Below are 16,822 nucleotides of genomic sequence, written 5' to 3'. Positions count from 1 at the left end.
AAATACATAAACCCGAAGTGAGTACTATGTGGAAATGAAGGGCTTTTGTGGAGCCTCCAAAGTTTGTCTGGATTGGATTTAAACTGTACATGGTCTCGGTTGGTAAAGAGGTTACTACTCGCTTTGCAAGCAACGACTCGAAGGCACAAAGTCACAGTTGCTACCATGAGATGGTTTCACTGCTCAAGGGAAGGCTGAGAAAAGACCAGAGACCATGCCATACACAATATAATATCTCTATGGGTTGTGGCCTATTCACAGAAAACAACCATTTGCCAACAGCCGCAGAAGTAACCATATCTGGGTAAAACTGGGTCATATTGTCTATTTGTATGCCTGTTTGTGTCACCACCATTGGAGAGTCTCCTTGAGAAAGGTGGTCTGCAGGGATCCTTCAAGTCCAAACAATATAAGGGCCCGTGAGGATATTATCTAATCAGGATCATATCAGAGTGTTCAGCACTAGAACCTGAATGGTACCTCTGGTTTCCCAAAACAAAAATTACTGGTTTTGTGTGAACAGATGGTTTTGTTTGTTCCATATTAATTAAATATGCAGTTGATGTTATTAACTACTTATTCCGTAGAAACCACTGCATTTCTGTCTCACGAACAACTAAATCAAAATTAAATTAAATTAAATTCAAAAGAACACTTTAAATAATGTAAGCAAGGTGTTACTGAACCCTATTGTCTGCAAGAGAACTCTTGGTTTAAAATGGGTAATAATAGGGGCGCCTGGGTGTCTCAGTCAGTTAAGCATCTGCCTTGGCTCAGGTCATGATCTTGGGGTTCTGGAACGAGCTCCCCGTTGGGCTTCTTGCTCAGTGGGGGGAATCTGCTTCTCCTTCTCCCTGCCCCTTCCCCCTGCGCATGCCCACACTCTCAGATAACTAAATAAAATCTTTTCAGAAATGGGTAATAATAGAATATAATAGAAGTTCTTTAGAATAAAGAACTTTCATTTCTAGTACACTACTTTTGTCAGAAAAATGTGCTTTTCTTGGATCGTTCCCAGGAGCAGCAGTAAAGAGGCATCAGCAATATCGTATCCCTCTTGATTCAGATTTGGCTGATGTGCCATATCGGAGAGCACTGGGAAGCATGGCTATGTAGATTCACATTATTTCTCCCTTTTTGTACATCTGAGCCTTATGTTAGCAGTTTGAATCCACAGTATTTTACAGACACTCCCCTGGCACCAAGCTCAGATACTGCGTTCTTCCCACAGAGAGAAAAAGAAGATTCATGATGATGATATACGGAAAATTGTGAAAGGTTGTACTGGTAGTTTGGGTTGAATTATGGAAGCATCCTTTCTGGGACAGTGTGTTCAAATGAAGAAACTATTATAATGGGCAGTTACGTGCTGTTTTTGTGTCGACAGAATATGTTAGAGAGAAACACTGATCTGAGTTACATATAGGCTTTCAAATAGCTTTACTTTGCAGAAACAAAATAATGGCAGAATTAAATTGCTGTGGTTCTAGCCTAGTTCTTTGCAGTCTGTCAACAAGATTTCATGAGATACTCTCAGATGTTATAGAAAATTTAGGGGACTTGGACTAAAACTTCTTGTTAAATTTTATGTCTTGGATTCCTTTATTTCTCCCCTTCATCAAGGAAACACCTAAAGCTGTGTCTAAGAACTGGTATTTTCTTTTCAAATATTAGAGATTTGAAAAACAACCTTTTAATAGCTATTTTCCTATTGTGGACAGAAAAGTGTTTTAATGAACTTGGCTCAAATTCCATTTCATCAGTTTCGAGAATTTTGTTTATCACAAACAAGTTACTTACCTGTTTGAGTTTCAGTTTTATGCCTTTAAAACAGTGTCCGTAACACCTACCTGGCAGTGTTATCATGGGAAATGACTATGATGGAAAGTTCTAGGATAAAGTACAATTACATTCAGTAAATGTTTTCTCTTTGACAAAGTATCATATGCTAAATATTGATCATATGTTTAAGTCAGTTGAATTTGGTTTGTATTGTTGACAAAGGGTGTGGGGTTATAGTTATCTGATCAGGGTCCTGTTAAATGGTTTTCTCTGTGGTTATCCTGAGAAAAAGAAAAACATAACCGGCTACTTGTTCATGAAGTTTTATTACTTTGAGAAATGTATTGTCCCAGGTTTCTTAATATTGTTGTCTCAGAAGGCTTTGGTTTTTTTTTTTTTTTAAATAGTTTCTTGATCGCAGGGTTGGTAGTAATTAAGTATGTGATTACATGTTATTATAGCCTTAAATTCTTATATTGATACTGCTTTACAGCATGGAATTTAAAGTAAACAACCCTTCTTGGGACTTGCTATAGAAAGTAACCTATATTGATGAAACAATATTTTGTAATCACCTAAAAAAATCTTTCTTTTCCTGCATTATAATGAGTTCATAACAGTTTGGCAAAGGCTATTGTCTGATCCATTCTTCAGCAAATTACCTGTCTTGTTAAAAATAAAAATTAAAAAAAGTTATTCATTTACTTACGAAGAGCCTTGCATTTAATTTTAAATATAGCGTTTACTCTCATAGTTAGAGAAAAAGAAGTATGAAGGTTCAAAGGACTCTCCAGAATCACATTTAACTAGATTAAAATGGCAAGAAACTAGGTTAATGGCAAGAAAATGGCAGGAAAGACACACAGTTATTTCTAATCATCTTGAAGGTATAAACTTGAGGACCTTTAATCCTTGTTCTGACACTAACTATCTGGGTGGCCTTAGGTAGATCAATAACCTTTCTGTGAATCAGTTTCCATTTCTATAAAAAATGATTCATTGCCTTTTAGTCCTACTCACAGCATAATTGTGAGAAGAAAATGAAGTAACACAAAAAGAGTGCTTACTCACATGCACCCAGCCTAAGGGGGCAGACCTTGGCTCTTAGACATCTTGAAGGTCTTTTGCTTCTCCAGTTAAACCCTGTAAATGACCCTTAGGGCCATACCTTCCTTACATAGACCTTGAGCTCTCAACTTAATTCTAGGAAGCAAACTGAGTTTCCAGAATACTAGAGAGCAAATTCACTGACACCTCTCTTACAGAGAAAAGAATAAATTACTTTTTGTTATTCTCTGTTCTGTTGAACTGGTCTTCAGAGCTTTCAGCTGAAGGCTAATTATTGATTTAATAGAAACTGTCTTTTTTTAGTGTGCTCATTTTTAGGGAAAAAAAGGTTTTACCTTCTTTTCTTCTAACAGAATTATTCTTTATCTTGAAAAATGGGGCATAAGTAAAATCCTAAATCAGAGTATGATGGGGCATGGGACACCATTGATGCAACGTGTAATACAGACTTTGCTCTCCCCAAATAATTTTGCCAAATGCTATTTATTCTGCAGAGGATCTCCCTCATCTCTTCTTCATTTTTTTTTTAAACTGGCTTCAACAGAACAATAAAAAAAAAATCATTGAAATCTGAATTTATTCTCATCAGAGAAGTTGTAAGCTGAGAAATAAAAATTGGTAGAAGGAAGACATTCCCAATTTTAAATTGTGCAACTGCTGATAGGAATAAAAATACAATATGGCTCTGATCGATTCTGACTGTAATAGTATTTTCCTTTATTCTGTAGATGGAAGTATTATTGTTCTTAGTTGTTTATTTCTAATCAAAAGAACCAACTTTTTGAATTTGATATATGTGTTTAGTCCTGCAAGTTAACTATTCCAAAAACAACTTGAAGTGGCTTATAATAAAATGAAAGATAAATCCAAATATGAAAGAACTTTGGTTTGTGTTTAATTGCAACCTTTTATCCTTTCCTATTATAAATATGTACTTAGCTACTTTAAACTGACTTTTGTTTTTGTATTTCCTTTTAAGTCATTAATTGTTCATAGTGCTTTGAATGATCTGTAATGCATTAGTCAGACTACCTCAGTACAGATTCCAGCTCCCACACTTACCAGCGCCAAAAGGTAAATCAGGTGGAGATTAGTTAACGTGGTAAAAGACAGACTTTCTTCAAAAACAACCATTATAGTAGTGAAGGAGGTCCAGTGTGAATTGAAGTCAGCTCTGCCAAAACAAGGGGCAGAAGACCTTTGGAGTCTGGGGGATGCTAAGGGAAAAGCACTGAGGAATATTGGGTGGGTGGTCCCTGCGACGAGGCCATCTGGGTTTACTCACTGGTGTCTATCTAGAGGAAAAACAAGCTTCTCGTATCTTTATGATGGGAAGCAGTGAGTGAGTTAGAACAACGCGTCCACTGGCTGAGAACCAGAGCATTGTCTCATTGGATGTGAGAAGACCGTTCTGGGTTATGGAAAATTTACATCTCAGAGAGATGGAGCAAAGATTTAGAATTGCCAGCTTTCTAAAGCAGCTGCACTAAGAGGGGCTTTACGAGCCTACCTGCCTAGTGCCAGGTTTTGGCTAGAACAAACAGAAAAGTTACTTAGCCTCTGTTTGCCTTGGTTTCCTCATCTGTAAAATGGGGAGAAAGATTGTTTATCACAAATTTGTGTTCTGAGGATTAAAGAAGTTAAGACATATGGAGTGTTTAGAACAGTGCTGGCACATAGTAAGCTCTCAGTAAATGTTAGTTATTATTCTTACTATCTTTAAAGTGGAGTTCCTAATAGTAGCTACCTACAATGTGTGGTAATTTTAATTACTAGATGGTAGAGTTCGTGGAGAACTATGCCTGGCACATAATAAGCATTCAGTGACTGTTTGCTTAGCAATGGTAATAGTAGCAACAGTGGCTACAGTAGCCACGGATAGTTTCCAGCCCTGAATTACTCATAGCTCAGGAGGGCCAAATAGAAAAGAATCATCCACTTACTATTTTTTATGTTAGAATGGGGTTTTGTGACAGTAGTAATTCAGAGATTGGAAAAATATGAACAATATCGTACATGATCATAAGATTTTTAAGCATTATTTTCCCATTACATTTCTCGGGTTTTGGTTACACAGTCCACATCTCTGTCATTTATGTAGCTTCACCTCCTTGCTGGGCAACCATCAACATCTCCCAGCACATTTCCTTCTTAGCAAAATAAAGGTGAATCGAAATAGTTATAAAGCCTTTTAAGAAAACAGTTTGCGTAATTGAGAAAAAAATGGCATATATAAAATCTTACACACTGAATCTTATCTCTCACAAAGATTAAGGTGCTGATTTGAGGTATAGTTGAACCTCCACCCAATACAAAATTTTAAAAAGAGGTACAAATTTCACAACTTTTCAGGGCTATCTAGTAGGTTTATTGATATAACAGATGATCTCTGTGTTTATGGAGTCTCTTGATTCTAGCACTGTACAGTAGTAATCTGTGAAATATGAATTATTAAATGAGCTTAGTCTATATTTATATTGTGCATATTATCAACCACGGTACACAGTTCACTGCAAAGAATCTTCTACTAAGGAAGTGGAATGTGTAGGTCGACAGAAGCCCATTCTCTTTAAATCACAATTTTTATCACTAAAAATTCTTAATGTTAATATATTTGATGGTGGAATAATGACCATTTAGATAAGAGATTAGTTGTTGGAAAAGAAAGAATAATTTGAGTGAATGTTGATTTCTTCAATGTACTACATAAGAACATTAAAGTAACGGAGAACAACCAAATATTATATTTTAAGACCAACTTTTATTCATTGTCCTCTAATTAATATTTGAGCAGTTGTAAAGTGATTCAGGAAATTAAATATTTAATTATGCATATAGTGAAGATGGTCAACACTAACTCCTATACCACTTTAAAGTCAAGTGCATTAAGTGTTTCTCTCTTTTTATAGAAGCATCTAAAATGTTGCCTTTTAACTGTGACAGTACAAGAAATATCACTCGTGACAATTGACCTTACTGATAGGATTTGAAGTCAATTAGGAAAGAGTCCTAGAAAAATGTTTGGAGTACTTGTGTTCTAGACTTTGCCCTTCCATTAACTTGGTCGTACCCAACTGGCAGGCAACTTTACCTCACTGGGCCAGTAATAGTTCTTTTTCAGTCACAGAGCCCATGCTTTTACGGTTTTTTGTTTGTTTGTTTGTTTGTTTGCTTTCTCTCTCTCTCTCTCTCTTCTTTACTAGCGGCAGATTAATTCAGATTTTTTATCATTCTTTCCCTAATAGTCTGATACCTACTTCTGCATGTCAGTGCGTCTGCCAGTGGATGAGGAAGCCTTCGTGAGTAAGTATTAATTGGATGGTGTGACCCGGTGGGTGGCTGAAGGGAGGCCAGCTATTTGAAATCGGTGGAAGGTTCTCTTTGACTGTTATGAGCATATTAATCTTTTACTGTCAGTCTCTAAAATGCACTTATCATGCCTAGTGCAGAAACAAACTAGAGAAGGCCACGCAGAGACAAGATTACAAACTGTATCTGGAGAGATTCATGAGTAATAATAGTTAAGGACTTGCATGCAGATGTCAATGGTTGCCAATGCCGTGTGGTCCCATTTGTATAGTATTGGCTTTCTGTCTGTGGCTGGATGCTTAATTCCACTCCACTCCACAGACTGTTTATTTACCTGTTGGTTCGTGCTATAAATCGACTGTACTTAGACTCAACATCAGGGAACTTAAGATTTTACCTGTCAAACTGTAGATGGATAGGCAGGAACGAAGGAGAGATTGAGAGGAGGAGAGAAGGGAAGGAGGGAGAAAGGGGTAAGGAAGGAGCATTGGTTCTATTGTTCATATTATAGAATAAGAGGACTCATAAATGGCAGGTCCTCCCTACCCCAGCTGAGGCCTTAAATCAGATAGGAAAGTGACGAAATGCCATCTGTTTTCATCTAGCTTGTTTTAATTGAAATATCCCTATGACAGACTTTTAACTGTTTAGGGAGGAGATGCAATTGGCATGTTATTCACACCTTTATTCCTTTTCTCCCCCTGCTTTACTTTTCTGGTTTGAGATGTTGGTTTTGGAGAGAAAATAATGGTAATGAGAGTTGTGCTTTAGTCCCATGAAACTCATCATCAAGTGGGCTATCTGAAATGGCTATTATGTGAATTATAAAATGTGTACAGTCACCGGAGGGCCATCTGAGCATGAATTTTCAAGAGGTGACCCACAGGAATATGCAGGATAGACCTGAAAAGCCAGACCAAAGTGCATTTGTTTTCACACACACTTTGGTGGCAATTCCAACAGAAAATACAACTTATAACAACTCTCTAAAAATGTGTTTCCATAGTTAATTCCTAAGAATGAAAGTCAGACCTTGGGACGTTGAGTGTTGTCTGAGTGTCCTTACTCTGTACAATAATCAAATATTACTAAGAAAAAAAAAAGTAGGAAAAACGGTGCTCCCAGATCCTGAATTCTAAAGATAGAGAATAACTTAAATTGTTAATTGTAGTGCCTTGCGTAATGCTGAATGTGATTTGGTATACAAATTCATCGTTAAAATATGAACAGTAAAGCTCTCCTCAATTTCATATCCACATATTTGGCAGCCAGGAGAAAATAATATTTACTTGCTGAAAGGCATTTTTACATGAAGTTTTTTTCTTTACTGATTTTATATTTTCTTTCCAAGTTCCAACAGAGTCTTGACTGTCCTTGTTTCACATTTGCTTAGAAGGCCAGTCTTCATACGTATATAAATATGGTAGTCATGTTTCACAACAACATTACGGGTCTCACCTTAATAGGTTACTGATTTGTTTCTGGAGGCTGGTGGTGGTATATGATTTCAGAGCTGGTGACTCTAAGGACTGTAAATATATATCCTGGAATGAGTTATTGCCCTCCTAATATAAATGTGTTTACTTTCACATAAATTAAAATTGAAAAGTACAAGTCAATATATATTCAGAAAATATTCGTAGAAAACTCGTAAAGGCCTATATTAGAACTAGGGTACTAAACATTTCTGCATTTTCTTAGGCACTTCCCTTCTAAGATTAAAAGATTCCCAGTTCTAAGGTCTATAAAGGAGCTATAAATTAATAATTAATAATTATTTTCAGTATCTTTTTCCTTTTCTTTCTTGCTGAGAGGATTGTATGAATACTAAAGATTTTGTCACTTGTCCAAGTCCTTTAATGTACTAACTGCAGGCAATCTGTGGTTACCATTATCTTGCATGGTCCAGCAACCATAGGTCTTTAGGTGTAAGCAAAGTAGAACTGGAAAATTTGCAAACCAAAGAGAAATACCAAACAATCAATTATATAAGGGAATAAGTAAGGGGAAGTTTACATGTATTGTCTCATTAATTCTTTGGACAACCCTGAAGGTAGTCCCATTTTATAGTCAGAGAGACAAAGACAGGAACATCTGGGTCTTTCTTTGATTTAATCAAATGGTAGGACGATAATTTATATAGAATCTGTGTTCATACAGTCAGATCACCACCACGTGTTCACTAAACGTTTACCAGACAGTAAGAAACTTAGAGCCAGCAAAGCATAAGTAAGCCGTTTTGTAGAGGAGGAAACAGAGGGTCAGAGAGACCAAGGAACATGCCAGGACTTTTTACTAGTTATGTGCCCCCCTACTGTACGCTGTTAAAATCATAACTTGATTTGGATGTGAAGATAGTGAATGAAAGAAATGAAAGAAGTTATCAAATGGATAGATGGAGCCAGAATACAGCAGCAGCCCATCTCTGTCTTCCTCACATCAAGTACAATTATCCTTTCATTCCCTCTTCTTCACTCCCTAACGGGAATGCAGTTTTGCCAAAGAGACAAATGAACCTCAAACCGTCTTACAAAATGAAACCCAATACACATGAAGATTAAAGATTAACAGAAGGAAAAGGATTCGGTTGCACAGGCTGTATGGTGGGCAGGTGATCATCCATAACTTTACCAGATTCCCAAAGTGAAGTCTTTGCTAGGGGTAACCAAGGCTTTGCCATGAATGAAAATGTGGGTTGTCCCAAATTCTAGGTCTCAGGATGCCTTATCATAAGATTAGATATGGTTGAAAATGAGGACTTGTAAAGATGTTAATACTTCATTTCTTTTCTTAAGACATTTATCAATTTTATACTTTCTGCTTTCATTATCTGTCTCTTCAATTTTTGAATGCCAGTGGAATATGTACAACCGGATATGGTGGAGACTCGAGATCGTTTACTTCATACATGAGTGAACACTAAACAAGTACTTTGCTTGACCATTTTTAAGGCAGTATGTCATATAGTGGACAATTTACCTTTTTGCCTTTAATTATACTCTTCTTTGAACATAAAGGAGTAATTCTTTTTTAAGAAAAGCTACTTTTCATAAATTTGGCAAAGTTTTAAAATTCTGCCATGTGCCAGTTATTGGGCAAGGCAATGGAGATGTGAAGTATGATACAAACTCAAAGAAATATTACAGCCTGGCAGAATTCTAGAAGACAGGAATACAAATATTATAACATCTGAAAAGAACTTTCTCCTTTGGCTTTTCAGATTTCTAAAGAAAATCACAAAAGGCAGAGTACATTTCAGATTGCTTATTAGGACTAAAACAAACTCTCTTGATGGTGTGAAAAGCCAGAATTGCATTTGGATAATTCATAATTTTGGCTCTCTGCTTGTGTGACTGGTTATGTAATTCATTTTAGATAAACACAATTCTTCATTTTGAGAAGAAGATACCATCACAGTTGTCATAGAATTTCTATGTGCATATGCCTGTCATACTCACGTTACGAGCACACACAACATCTTTGATGCATTTGTGTGTCTCTACTGAATTATTAAATGCGAATTAAAGTTGTTTGGGGAAATACAATAATGAAGATAAATATTTTTATGCTTTGAACAAAATCATAGCTCTCTCTAGAGCATTGCTTTTGTTTATTGTTTTAATAAGAAATCACAGATTGGAATGGATGAAGGTATGATAAAATCTGCATTTGACCACTGAACCGTGATGCTGTCTAAAAGGTGTTTTACAGACACTCAGAGGAATTGACTCTGACAGCAGCCCACTCAGCCAAGAAATTTGACTGTCGTCTTCATCCACTTGCTTTCCCTCACATGGATGACCAGTAAATAAATGTGTCTTTTCCTTAGTGAATGATGGCAGGTCCCTATCTATCAAATTGCACTATACAAATGAGATAGAAGCCATTGAATTTAGAAATAGATGAAATTAATCTAGTGATTCATTGCTCTTCGTTTTCTTGGGCTTCTCTCTTGAATGTAGAACAATATCTACTGCAGAATAGCAGAGTTAGACTTGAGTGTTTCCAAATGTGACCTTTCTTCAACAATGCACATGTTCAGGGGATATTGGGTTACTTCAGAAAATACAGGAACAATCTAATTTTGATCATGCTTATGGGTCATTGCGTAGAGTCATTACATGACTATAAAGGCCAACATCTGGTAGGATGAAGTGCTCAGATAATCACATTTTATGGCATGACAGCAGTAAATAGAAGGGTGTGGGTATATGTGTGTGTTTATACATGTGTGTGAGTCTCCATCCCCATGCAGTCACTCTCTGACTGTTCGGCTTCCGATTAGTTGACTGCATATCCTTTCCTTTCCCTCTTCACCCAGGATTTTCTCCAAAATGAAAAATGGAGGCTTGTCTCCACAGGACCATTGGATACCTTCTCAGAAGCCCCCTTGGAAAATTTTCAGGTTTCTGAGTGAAAGTTACTTGGAGAGATAGCACAAATAATAGGTCTCTGATGAACAGGGAAAACCCGATTTGCTTGGTCACCATCAGGGAGGAGAAGCTGCTACTGTCCGCCTTGTTTCAGAGTATTTCCAGGATGCCCTCTATGGTTTGGTCACCCGAATACCACATTCCTAACATGACCTCCCCTGATAGCCCCCAGGGTTTTCTCTTCAGGTGATAAAACAAAGGGGGAGGAAGGAGTAGGAAGCATCTCATTATATTTTGTAAAGCTGAGAGTTCGGAATGTCTTCAGTTAGATACGTCTGGGGATCACCAGAAAGTAACTGACACGCGGACAGTGCGTCTTCCTGCAGTAATGTCAGAATGCCACCCACCCCCCAGCACTCCCAGGAAAACGGCCAATTCAGAAAGCCCAGGTCTGAGTCAGATTTGATGTGTGAATGCCCTTCATTAGCCAGGGCTCCGTGGCATTTTGACAGTCATCCGGAAGTAGTCATTTCAGCTCTTTCAGTAGGGCCGACTTCAGGGGCTAACTCTCAAAAGGTGAGCATCAGCTGTTCTTGTCAGACCAAATATCATGTGAGTGACAGAGGATGTTCTCAGCATCAGGGAAGATGGTCCATTTGGATCTGCAGAGGGAAGGAGAGAGAATATTCCAGTGGCCAACAGTATGATCGATGAATGAGCACACACACTGGGCTCAGGTGTGAGCCTCACCACCTTCCGGCCGCAGCCTCTCTGCCCTCAAGGCTCAGCTGCTTGAGGCAGAAGGACCAGACTCCCAGGGTCAGTGTGAGCTGTGAGGGAGTCTGGCTTGGGGCAAGCCCTGAGTAAATGTTAGTGGTTAGGGATGGTTATTAAGTGCAGAGAGCTGCCTGACCAGAGTGCAGAGCGGTGTAGGCAGCTGCATTGTGCAGACTTGGCGGGAGTTTGGTCAGGAAGACTGGTCAGCATTATGCACAGCCTGAAAAGGCAAGAAGGGGCAATGGGTTTCTTCCTGCAGGAAATTAATAGGGGACCACTACAGGGATGACATTGCAACTACAAGGCTTAATGAAGCTGACGCTAGTTAATCTTGCACAGCCTGGCTGATAAAGTCTATTTATTGATTACGTAGTTGGTTCTGACACATACCAAAAAGTTCCATTTTGAAAGTTCTGTCATCCAGAAGTTTAATTCTTTTTTTGCGCTTTAATTCCTTTATTCGGAAGCAAAGATTATTTCATTTTAAATTTGTGTTCCATTTAAAAGCTTGCTCAGGGGGCGCCTGGGTGGCTCAGAGGGTTGAGCCGCTGCCTTCGGCTCGGCTCATGATCTTGGGGTCCTGGGCTCGAGTCCCGCATGGGGCCCTCTGCTCAGCAGGGAGCCTGCTTCCTCCTCTCTCTCTCTGCCTGCCTCTCTGCCTACTTGTGATCTCTCTCTGTCAAATAAATAAAAATCTTAAAAAAAAAACAAACTGCTAAAAGCTTGCTCAGGTGTCTTATTTCTTAGTTAATTTGGCAACAACAGCTTCAAGTCCTCGTAAACCACGTGAAGGGCTCCTCCTGATGTGAACCCCGTTGTCTAAGTTAGCTAGAGTTAATGACAATTTCTCTATTAAACTCTCTGATTAAATATGTTCGAGCAAAAGGTCTTTATTTTAGTGCAGAATTGCCTTATGGTTATGCAGGAAACTGACCGAAGATAACATTATGGCTGTGGGTTTTTACCATGCTGCTAAATGGGTTTTGCTGCTGTGGGCTTTACCTGTGTCTAAGCCTTTCTGATCCCACGGCACGATGATGAACATTAAGGATGATTGTATCCTACATTTCCATGACAATTTGGAGCATTATCTTCACTTTCTTTTTTTAAGGAGGTGATACTAAGATCTGGGTCCTGTTATTTTTTTTCTTTTAATGATAACAACTCTTTTACGTTAGTATGTCTTAAACCTGACATCTCTCTAGTCTCTCAATATTGAATTTGGTGTAAAAACACTAGCTGTAGTGGAATACGGACACCGCACGGAAATTAACCATGAGCACCAGGGACTTAATGGGTGTGCCTGCTTCAGACCTCAGGGGATTTTGCTGTATCAACAGCTTTACCCGTGCACGCCCCCCACCCCAAAGCTTATTTATAAATTTGTTTTAAAAGAAACTTTGTTTTTACTGTTTGCCTTGTACATTTAGGAGGGCAGTACAATCCAGGCTAACTAAGATGAGTTAATTAAACTCTAAGCATGCTTGTGTAATATGTATTCAGCCACTAAAGTGTTGACAGGGGTCAGAATCACTTGGGATTCACCTGTGAAACTTAACATGTACACTTGCCTGGAATGACCTCTCAGGTTTAAATGAGATATTGATGGAGGACTGATCCAGGATTGACCTGCGGCATTTGTATTTTTAATAAGTTGCATAGAATAAATCTAATGCACAGCACTAGATAAAAAGTACCATTGACATAAATTGTTTAATAACACGTAAAAATATCCACAGCATAGGAAATAAACCGTTTACTACATACAGTGTGATTCCACTGGGAGGAAAAAAGAAACAAAGCCAACAATAATGATCCCTAATGATATAAATGGGCAATAATTCTAGAATGCCTTAAGTTCTGAAGATCCCAATTTGCATTTACAAGTTAGTTCTTTTTTATATGATAGGTTAATTATCCATGGTCTATAGTATTCCTCTAGTAGATGTATTTAGCTGAAAGGGGTGTTTCTCCCATATTCAGTGGTAATTTAGGGTTTGAATTTATGTGTATGACTCTCTCCTAACTCTCTAGTTCCTACACTTGGCTATGTGGGTTCTTCGAAATCTTTCCACATCCCGCCTCTGGCAGATGCATCGAAATTTGACATGCAGACCTGGATATCCACTTGGAAAGGAAAAATGGAGAGAAAGCCAAGTGCTAAATGAAAGTCTATCCTAGGTCACATTCCTAGAGAATTCTATGGCCCTGATGGTAGTCTAATGTTAGCTAAAAGAACCCATAAACTTCAAACAAAATTTCAAATTTTGCTTGGCACTCCAGAAACTAGACCCAAGTATGTCTGCTTAGTATGTTGGCCACATGCATCCTTTCAAGTCTTTCCCTTCAGATGACATTCTCCTTTGAGAAATCCTCCAAACTGTGCACTTTCAGAGCCACTGCATTCCTTTAATTAATGTGCACGAGTTACTATTTCTGGAGTCATAGTTCTTCAACAATATTTGATTCCCAGGACTGACACTTACTTGCCTATAAACTTTTCCCTGATCTTATCCATCAGGCTATCTCAAACAACACCCATTGAGACTCAAGTTCCATTTCCACTTAAGCAACCTTCATCTTGTTATTGAGTTAGAAGAGTCAATGGCACTTTTTAATCTTATCGGGTATAATACTCCCTTGCGTTCTCACAAGGGCGTGCTTCTGCCCGTTTGTCTCTCTCCCAAGGCTGCCTTTGTTTATTCGGCCTGTCGGTTGTTTTCATTATTATCCTCTGGCTCTCTTCGCCTTGGATCTTTTATTTCTTTGCTGTATGATGGGAGAAAAAGAAAGTGGGGTGGGGGGTGGAAATTCTTTTAAGATATGATCTGAAAATATTTTCCCATATTCTTTTCATGCAGTGTTGAAACCTCCAGTATAGTCATATGTGTATCTCGTGCCCAGCAGACTTCATTCTTATTCACTAGGGTGGGATCTCGCTCGGCAAAGCTAGGAATAATAAGTAGGAAGGGAGCAAACCCGGGAAATGAACCTGTCAGACTGATCTTTCCCCAGTTGACCCCTCCCCACCACTGGCAGCAGGCCCTTTGGTGAAATTGTCCAAGGCTTGCTTTGTTTTACTGCACCTACTGTTTGTTTTAGATTTACATTTTGATAGGACATTCCTTTTGCTGGTGGTATTTTTCATTGCAACTTCCAGTGAGTTGTACTTGGAGCTATAATTATATAAATACTTTGATATTAGACTCTTTCTGTAGGACGTGAAAGAGATGGTTATATACCAGTCTATACCAGTAATTTACTTAGCATTCAAATTAGGTCTCTAGGTTTTGGAGGAATGCGTGAATCACTGACACTAAGCTATGAGAGGGAACTCTGAGGAATGTTCTTTTACTACATCTTAAAGATATTGATTTATTTCTAACTATAGAAACTAAAATTAAACACTTATCTACTAAGAGTTCAGTGTGGAGCAAATAGTGGTTCTTAAAATAGTTTGTCAGAAGGAGAAAAAAAAAATCAGAAAATGGATAGAGAAGTTATACTTTGTATAATTTCTGTCCATTACAAAGGACCATTAGAAGATCTCTCTGCATAAGCAGGGGCCCAGGCAAAACGTTCCGCTTTCCTTTCTAATGAAGAGCCAGAGATTGTATGCCTTCAGGATCTGTTTTTCTCCCAACAGTTCTCCTCTCTGTCCTTCCCTGAATCTTTTGCTTAATATTTCATTTTATGAACTTAATGATAGGCCACTCTGTTTAAAAAAAAAAAAGTTTGCCTTATTTGACAACACTACACATACTGCATTAATATTAAAAACAAAACAAAACAAAAAAACTGCTGGGGTCTCCTACACGGATCCTGCCAGCTTGAGGCTTTCCCTAAGAGTCTGTCCTGAGCTTTTTTTTTTTTTTAAGATTTATTTATTTATTTATTTGACAGACAGAGATCACAAGTAGGCAGAGAGGCAGGCAGAGAGAGAGAGAGGAGGAAACAGGCTTCCCGCTGAGCAGAGAGTCTGATGTGGGGCTCGATCCCAGGACCCTGGGATCAAGACCTGAGCCGAAGGCAGAGGCTTTAACCCACTGAGCCACCCAGTCACCCCTTTCCTGAGCATTTTTTAAAAAATATTTTGTTTATTTATTTGACAGAGACAGAGATCCCAAGTAGGCAGAGAGGCACCAGAGAGAGAGGGGAAAGCAGAGAGCCCAATGCGGGGCTCGATTCCAGGACCCTGAGCTCATGACCTGAGCCGAAGGCAGAGGCTTAACCCACTGAGCCACCCAGGTGCCCCTGTCCTCAGCTTTTTTGTCCACCCTTATGGCTTCAGGATTCAATTTTTGAGTGATTCCCAAATTCATAATTCTCTGACTCTTTCTTGAACAAGGGTCACAGAATCCCAATCTTCTGCTGGGTATTTCCATCTGGATTTTTAATGTTGTTTTGCACCCAACAGCTTAATTCCTGATAAAATGCACTTGACCACGTTGGCTTATTATCAAACTTCCCAGAATGATTCAAACTTGGGAAGTCTACTAATACAAACCTCCCATAATAAATGAATTTAAGGAGGATGGGAGCCATATGGGCATCGTTTGTTCTGAAAAAAACAGAGGAGTCATCCTCTCGCTTGACAAACCCCTCACTGGATTGGCAGAGGGATATTGAAAAAGAGAGAAGGTAGGAGGTGGATACTGTCAGATCAAAAAGTTGGGTGTCCATAGAGTGATATAAACCATTTGCTAAAAACAAATATGAGATAACAAGTTGCATCACGTACCAAAATAAGTATAAAGTGAATAAAAAACAAAGACCTGGTACTCCCACCTTAGAGCTTTTTCAGATTTAATTCTGCCAGGGATGATACCATGGGAGGATCCTGGAAGGGAGGGAGGAAATCCTGCCCTTAACTTGAGAGTGAGTCTATGGAGATAAAATTCCTTTTATTCCTTCTGTAACTCTTGGTAACAAATTTAGGCTTGTTAACAGTAGGATTTTCTATGATTTGAGATCTGTGGTAAGTTCCAATTGATTCTTTGCTTCCAGAGTATTTTCTTCAACCTTGTAGGCTTACTGTATTCTTTGATGTTAAGAAACAAAGCCTCAAGTTATAGCAAATCCATTTTCCAGCCATTCTCTCTTTGTAGCTTTTTTAAAAAAATGGTGACATGAACATCTCATGATAGGATTTTTAGGCTTTAAATTCTTATTTTCAGTGCGGTAAGTGAAAAACTTTATTTCTCCTGAACGTTGTGAATCACAATGGTTCATAGTAGGCACCCTTGTGTTTTCTGACTAACCACGCTTTGCAAGTCATGGTGCTATGATTCGATGTAAAACATCTTTTATTTTATAAATATGTACTACTTAGATACATATTTTAGCAGTAAATGGTGTTTCATTGACTTTATAAGACAGACAAAAAGAGCCAAAAGATGCAGTTTTGCATACACCTGAAACTTAAGGTCATTTTAGACTATTGAGCATTTTTCTATGTAGAGGGGTCTTGGAAACGGTCCTGGTAGCGCAGCATTTCAAATGCAGACAAAAGA

The 16,822-nt window shown here is 38.3% G+C and overlaps 1 protein-coding gene across 19 annotated transcripts in view; it reads left to right on the top strand.

The window, feature by feature from the left end:
- Window positions 1-16,822, top strand: part of PAM (peptidylglycine alpha-amidating monooxygenase) — a 154,446-nt gene that overhangs the window by 30,719 nt on the left and 106,905 nt on the right. For all 19 annotated transcript variants that reach the window (XM_045999639.1, XM_045999637.1, XM_045999636.1 and 16 more), the window contains exon 3: window positions 6,096-6,153. In XM_045999639.1, the coding sequence (XP_045855595.1) occupies window positions 6,096-6,153 (58 nt within the window). The remainder of the gene's footprint in view (window positions 1-6,095; window positions 6,154-16,822) is intronic.

Source organism: Meles meles, chromosome 3, assembly GCF_922984935.1.
Source record: "Meles meles chromosome 3, mMelMel3.1 paternal haplotype, whole genome shotgun sequence".
Lineage (NCBI taxonomy): Eukaryota > Metazoa > Chordata > Mammalia > Carnivora > Mustelidae > Meles > Meles meles.
Note: the sequence above shows the minus strand (reverse complement) of the source record. Positions and strands in the feature narration are given on the sequence as shown.